Source organism: Danio rerio, chromosome 2 (genome assembly GCF_049306965.1).
Source record: "Danio rerio strain Tuebingen ecotype United States chromosome 2, GRCz12tu, whole genome shotgun sequence".
NCBI lineage: Eukaryota > Metazoa > Chordata > Actinopteri > Cypriniformes > Danionidae > Danio > Danio rerio.
Window position 1 is genome coordinate 18,698,792 of NC_133177.1, and position 7,959 is coordinate 18,706,750.

The following is a 7,959-nucleotide window of genomic DNA, read 5'->3' on the forward strand; positions in this document are numbered from 1 at the left end:
ATAATTGAAGCTTCATTTTGAAGGAACGATCAATTTTAAAACATCTTCTCAGAGAACATTTCCGAATATGAAAGAAACAAGAGGAGAATTTAAAATGGGATTTCTGGAGAGCCTCAAAGTAGCTCCCAGCAACGACTGACAACCAATTCCCTGCTTCATTTGTTGGCGGAAATTTCTCTAAGGAGCTGAACACATTTTAGGCAGCGAATGTGATGTATGTCGTGTTGTTACTGAGTGTGCAATCTTTAGACAGATCGCATGGAGGGAAAAAGAGGAGGTAGAAAGGAAGAAAGAATTTCAAACCACTGGACTTCTGGACAAAAGACAAGAACAGTAGAAAAAGAGCGGCTCTCACACTTAGAGAGAGTTGCAGGACTGCCAGTAAGAACACAGGGTCAGGGGACCTATGAAAAGCTTGCATAACTCCAGACAGGGGGGCGATATACTACTGAAGGAAAGCCCAGGAAATTACTTGAATTCTTGACATTAAACCACACTAGCACCACTATTTACTTTCTAAGGCCATTAGGGTGTAGTGCAGTGGTTCTCAACCGGTTTTGCTTCAGGACCTTTCATTGCACGTCAAGTGGCAACTTAACACAAAAGCAACAAAAACGTCTGGCTGAATATGGTTGAAATAATACTTTTGAGCCTACGCTGTGGATTGTACTATTTGAGAGAAAACCACTTCAGTCGCTTTGACATTGAGAAAGTGTTTCATAAAAATGCATCATGAGAGATTGCATGAAATAATATAAACAATATAAATGTGATTCTATGTAAAAACACATTTGCACAACTGCACCGGGGAGCACAGGAGAATGTCAAATATAGACAGAACAATATGTTTGTCTTTTACGCCAGTCACCACATACAGTGGACTGAAATTTACTGGCTTAAGTGAACTGAAATTAATGAATAACAATAATTTTAATAATATACATAAATATTTCATTTTTATTTATACAACAGTTCTGTCTGGTACTCGAATCTGATTGGCTGATAGCTGTGTGATATTCGTTCAGATTCCTTGCCCTTCTATGTTACTCCGCCCACATAGAGTGACAGCAGATCAATAAACTCACTAGTTTTACAAATATTGCAGCTGTTAGACAACGTAATGTACTTTTGAGGCTTTTTTAGTAGAGAATGTAGTTGTTTAGATTGCATCTATGCAGTTTATTTATAAGGATAATTTAATATTTATCATTTCTGAGATACAGCTTGTCGACATCCATCAGCCAGTCATTGAGCACAGCAAGGACGGTTGACATTTCGCCACAAGATGGTCACAGAGACTGCATAATAATCCCTTAGAGGAGAAAAGATTGGTGTATTTTCAAACTACAGGACAGCTGATCCAAAGATTACAAAATCGGTGGCTTTCTAAGTCGATCTCTCTCTCTTGTATGTTGTAGTGCTGTATTTATACCATAGTAACTGTAGTGTATTGAGTGTAACATGGGACTCACATATATGTATTTTGTGTTGGCCACTCTTTGTATAACCATGAGCTACTTTTTGGTTAGCCACCTGTTTCTAACGAGTCTCCTGTTTTCTTTACTGGTTCAGTGAAATGACTAGTTCAGTGAAAAGACAGAAATAATACATGTTTTTCCTTATCGCCAGGGCCAGATGGAATCTGCAGACGTTTTTTTTTTTGCTATTTCTGCGGAGAATTTTGGTAAAAATTATTTTGGGAGTGTTATTTTGGTAGAATTATTTTGGGAGTATCTAGCGGAGTATCATAACTAAAACCTTAATATATTGAATAAAAAGTAATAAATTACTGAATAAAAACTGAATAAATTCAGATTTACAAATTTACTCAAGTATATAAACAGAATTAATAATGGGCTAAAAATCTGCAGAAATCAGCAGAAATCTGCGAAATTCTTCGAAAAATCTTTGGAAAATCTGCGGAATTCTGCGAACGCAGATTCTGTGTGGGCCTAATTATTGCAAACACAACAGTAATCTGGTAGTGTTTGCACTGCTTTGGCTTTTTTGAGGTTAATTACTGTGAAATCCCGATTGCAAAACAGACATGCTGGTAAGATATGTTTGTAGACTGATGGCGTTTCATGCTGTTCAGCCTTGTAATCTAAAAAATTTGAGCGTGTTTGTCATCACTTTATGCTAGAGAATCATTCAAATACTAGCTCTAAAGTAACGCTGATAAAGTAGCAACAGTTTCTGCTGTTCTGACGTCAGCTGCAGATGTGAATGAATTGCAGAAGAAAGTCGTTCCTCATACAAGAGGGTTTTTAGACTACGATTTTTCTTTTTTTATACTGTATACACGATTATGCTGTCAAACTGTTGTATGAATGCAAAACATTTAGCTTAAACGTATCAGTGTGATGTGGCTGTGGTTGTATATTGTCACTGGTGGGACACTAAGGCACTCAGCAGTGCCGATATACAGCCATTTCACACTGCTACTCATGAGATATTACTATAATAATATATAACATAAGATAATATATATATATATATATATATATATATATATATATATATACATATATATATATATATATATATATATATATATATATATATATATATATATATATATATATATATATATATATATATATATATATATATATTAGGTACACTTTATTAGGTACACATGTCCAACTGCTCGTTAACGCAAATTTCTAATCAGCCAATCACATGGCAGCAACTCAATGTATTTAGGCATGTAGACATGGTCAAGATGATCTGCTGGGGTTCAAATCGAGCATCAGAATGGGGAAGAAAGGTGATTTAAGTGACTGAACGTGGCATGGTTGTTGGTACCAGATAGGCTGGTCTGAGTATTTCAGAAACTACTGATCTACTTGATTTTTTACACACAACTATCTTTAGGGTTTACAGAGAATGGTCTAAAAAAAGGGAAAACATCCAGTGAGTGGCAGTTCTGTACCTTGTTGATGCCAGAGATCAGAAGAGAATGGACAGACTGGTTTGAGCTGATAGAAAGGCACCAGTAACTCAAATAACTTCTCGTTACAACCCAGGTATCCAGAAGAGCATCTCTGAACGCACAGCACGTCCAACCTTGAAACAGATGGGCTACAGCACACTGAGTACCACTCCTGTCAGCTAAGAACAAGAAACTGAGGCTACAATTCACACAGGCTCACCAAAATTGGACAATAGAAGATTGGAAAAATGTTGCTTGGTCTGATGAGTCGACTTGATTTCTGCTGCGATATTGGGATGGTAGGGTCAGAATTTGGCATCAACAACATATGCTGTAATAAAGGTAGCAAAGTAAATCAATATTATTATATTATTGGTAATTTTTTATATTATTTGTATTAATATTTTAATAATAAAGTGCATAATTTCTTTTTATTGTCCCAAGAAATGTACTACCAATTCTTGAGTAAAAAACAATTTGAGAAAAAAAAAATCCTACACCAAAGTTTTTGAGGATCACATTAGTAAATGGCACACAACTGAATGCCAAGCACAGATACCATTCCATAAAAGTCCAAACTAACACACAGTGCAGTTAGTAATACTGCAAGCTGACTGAAAGGCTAATGGGCACACTTTGGTCTGAAAAAGAGGTCAAACTCCATTGCAGCTGTCCAACCAGGACACAAACACCAGCTTAAAGACCTGGCTGCTGCCCCAGGCCTTGTGGTCCAGCTCTGCAACGAGAACCAATCTTGAGGTGACCAATCATCCCTCTGGGCTTTAGGTTCCCACAAATGAGCTACTAGCTCCTGGCAATGTCATATTCCAGTTACTCTCAGTGTGTACAGCATGATCCAGAGTAAACCGGTGAAGCCAAAATACTCCAGCCTCAGATCCTGGACGGGAAAGCATCCACCCTGCAATTTTAAGACACGGAGAATGCAAGGGGCAGAACTGTGGACACTATGGGCACTGTTTAGTATTCGGCACCACTCAATCCCTTTTTGTCTAAGGAAAAAAAGAGCATTGACAGTTGGCAACTAGAGGAAGGAGGCTTTTGTAAGCAAAACCTAAGGGACTGTTACTGTAAATCAGGTTCACCCCGGGACGCTTCTCTGGCTCTGTATGATTCGGGACTGTCTGGGGGCCTATGGGCTGGCAGGCAGTACAGGGCGAGACCGGAACGTTCCACATTTCTTTTCCCATGGGACAGTCATGACCCCCACACAACACTAAAACAACACCACACCTTCTTTATTATTCAGAACCGTGGTTTGAACACACTTTTATGACTGGCTACACGCAAAAAATGTAATCCACGATACAAAAAAAAACATCAACAGCTGTTTCATGATAGACGCTGACAGCTGCAGAATGCTACTGTACCTGATGCAGCAACAATTCCAGCAGCATGAGAACAACAGATATTTTCCACAGCACTTCATAGTTCACTCCATCCCAATGGGAGGAAGAAAACATGATGTTGAAACTTGGTTTGTGCAAGACATTTTAAACAGTTATGGCTAAAAGCTGCTCGGCTCTCTTCTGTCCTTCTTCTGTTTATGCTTTTGGCAAACGCAGCCATTTGTGTTCAGTTTTACTAGCAAACTATTTTACAGTGCCATTTAACACTTGTAGCTGTACCTGCTGTGATGCTAAATCAGTGGCCTATAAAAGACTGTTGGTTTATGGATGGATGGTGACCTCTGCTGCCTTTGTTTGACTGGCCTTTAACTCTGAACTCAGCAGGGGTTTAAAATAGCCTGTTGACGGGCGCATCAGATCAGTCTAAAATCAGGGGGAGCTCAATCAGATATCCCAGCAAGATGTGAGCAAATAAAGAATCCCTTATTCACTGCTTCAGCCCCACTAATCCGACAGGAAGACTAGGAAATTAAGTAGGAAGTAGCTTTAAGGATGAATAACAAATTTGTATTGTTTGAGTCTGCTTGTTATGTAATATCTTAGATCCAGTGTTTTGGTGAATCTCATTAAAATGGTAAAGATCATATCTCGTTTCACCTCATAATAATAAATCCTGAATTATTTCTGATATTAAGTTTTAAGAGTCAAATACATTTTATATTGTACTATTATGCCACATCGAGCTTAGTAAACTATCAAATTTAAGGATTAGTGTCACAAATTTGTTTTATTTAATGTCATTTATAAATCCTTCCAAAAACAAAAATGTGCTTTGTATAAACACAATACTCTTAGTGTTAGGTGACAATGACAGCCATAAAGTTTGGTGTGAATAGGTAAAAAAATAATTCAAATAAACTCACGAATGCTGCTTTATGCTTGCTACGAACATACAGTACAATCTCAGGGATTGTAAGGCAATGCTCAGCACAGTGAACTATTTACCCAGTCATGATGCACTCTGTAAATCTGAGATGTAAGAATGTGAATATGCTCAGCAAAACAGTTCTGTATATTATGAACAAGATTTTCATACAATTACACATCAATGAGCAAAACGGTCCAGAGGCAGAATAAATAAAGCAGTCCAGAGGCCATAAGCAGCAAACTCTACAGAGAGATTCAGATCAAGTGAAACAATGATTTCCTAATACAATTGAAGTTTTTTTTTACTTAAAATATTAAAAAATCATTTAAAATGATTATATCAATCATGGATTTATTGGTTTATAACCTTTGGCCATTACGTGGCAATGTTAACAAATTGAAGTAATGCGCTCAGGGTTAGGTGACAATAATGCTTATAAAATTTGGTGTGAAAAGGTATAAAAATAATTCAAATAAACTCATAAATGCTGCCCTATGCTAGTTTAGAACATACAACCTGGGGGATAGTAACAAGATCAGCTCAGCAAAACAGTTCTCTAGCATATTGTCAACCATATTTTCATACAATTATACATTAACTGTTTGTGTATTCGTATAATAGATTTGCGTGTTTACTGTAAAATTCCTGTGCATCCCTTCTAAATTTTTTTCCTTGATTCTAATCCAAATTGATCAATTCTACTAAAGTGTCACTGATTTGTTTTAGCCAGCTGAGAAAAGTGGTTTGTGTATTACTTCCTGTATTTGTATTTGTGTATTATTCTGTATTTCACAACACGTGACCTGTGATAGTTAGCAGTTTTTAGAATTAATATTGTAATATTGTCCTAAAGCTAAACATACACTGAAATCTGTCCATGGAACTGTTCTCATGTCATTTCTATTGAAATTTTATTTTATTTTAAATTTTTTTTGTGCTGTTTGGCTGAATTAAATGCATTTCCATAGGATTACTAGACTGGAAACACAAAATCATCTAACTGTGTGACATTAATGACCCAATTGTACTCGATTCACTCATTTAAGCCAGAGGTGTCCAAACTCAGTCCTGGAGGGCCGGTGTTCTGGATATTTTAGTTCCAACCCAAGTTAAACACACCTGAATCAGCTAATCAAGCTCTTTCTAGGTATACTAGAAACTTTCAGGGAGGTGTGTCAAAGGAAGTTGGAGCTAAACTATGCAGGACTCCTTCCAGGACTGAGTTTGGACACCCATAATTTAAGCAGTCTGTGTCAAAGTACTTTTGAATTAATCACACGCATTCAAGTTAACACAAAGAAAAAGGTAGAAAACTTGCATTTATAAATGCATACGGTATTTACATTTTGCTTTTAGTTGTTTATTTTTTGCTTTGTTATTTTAAATCTGTTTACATATTTTAACATTTTTCCATAAAAAAATAAGCAGACGTGTAACTTCAACTATATGGTAAAAAAAAAATCACAATGTTCACCCAAAAAAATAAAATGTACTTACTATTTACATTTTCTAAAGTGGTTCCAGATTTTAATGCATTTCTTTCTTCTGTTAACCACAAAAAGATATTTTAAAGAAAGCTGAAAACATGTGACCACTGACTTTCATAGTAAGAAAAACAAATAGTAAGGAAGTTAGTGAAGTTACAGGTTATCAGCATTCTTCAAAATATCTTCCTTTTGTGTTCAACAAAAAAGTAAAAGGAAAGTGAATAATGCCAGAATTTTCATTTGTGGGTGATCTATCCCTTTAAGCATCTATTTATCATGATACATCATTGAAATATAAGATAATTACATAAAGTGTAAAAATATATACATAAGTGAAAGTGATTATGATTTTGTTAGATTCACCAATGTATTTGATTATGCAGAGCTGTCAAATCAAAGACTAGACTACTATGTTTATGTGTGCAAAATTTCATGCAGTTCTCAGAGGCAAACACATAATTCTTAAAGTGGGTTTAAACTAAATCATTAAGATTTGAGCACAGTAGCATGCAACCTATATATACAGAAACACCGGATGCGATTAATAACATAAACATAAACTATAAGAGTCCCTCAAGAAATCCCTAAGATTGTTAAAATAATCTAAACAGTGGAGTTTTATTGAGTAATCTGTCCAAAAGTGAAATAGCCTACTTATACACACAACAAATTATTGACTCAGCAACGGCAGAGCACTACCATAAGAGTTCCTTCTATAATGGATATCATCAAATCTATTTGAAACACAAAAAAATTGCCGACTAATCATTGTAAAAACAAAACACATTAGCGACTACATTACAACGTGGTGTAAAATAACATGGCTGAACAAAGCACAATGTGTTGACCCCAATTCGGGTGTCTGCTCTACAAAGTGTTTATTTACTGTATTAGACTTTTAAAGTACGGAAACAATGCAACACCATCACCTCATGTCCAAAAAAGAAAACTAACAGTTTCTCAAACATACCTGTGCCATGTCTCTGTGGTCACAGCCTCTGTTTGGCATCCTAACAGCCCCTCTTGTCAGAAAGCTGATCTGAGTTCAGCCAGACTGGCTCCCAGAGTCCATTCATCGCCCTGACTGCTCCTCATGCACTCAGACTTACAGTGCACTCACTCCACAGCCTGTGGCTCGAAAACAGTGACACGAAAACAAAGGAGGAGGAAGCCCATCCCAAAACTGAGTGAAAGAGGGAGGAATATAAAAAGAGGAATCGGAGAAAAGGGCCAGTCAGGACA

The 7,959-nt window shown here is 36.5% G+C and overlaps 1 protein-coding gene across 8 annotated transcripts in view; it reads right to left on the bottom strand.

Moving 5' to 3' along the window:
- arhgef4 (Rho guanine nucleotide exchange factor (GEF) 4) overlaps positions 1-7,959 on the bottom strand; it is a 160,668-nt gene that overhangs the window by 132,059 nt on the left and 20,650 nt on the right. For 4 of the 8 annotated variants that reach the window (XM_073924394.1, XM_073924390.1, XM_073924386.1 and 1 more), the window contains exon 1: positions 7,688-7,834. The exons of the other annotated variants lie outside the window; for them this stretch is intronic. In XM_073924394.1, the coding sequence (XP_073780495.1) occupies positions 7,688-7,726 (39 nt within the window). In that variant the 5' untranslated portion in view covers positions 7,727-7,834. Of the gene's footprint in view, positions 1-7,687; positions 7,835-7,959 lie in introns of those variants that run through there. 8 annotated transcript variants of the gene reach the window in all.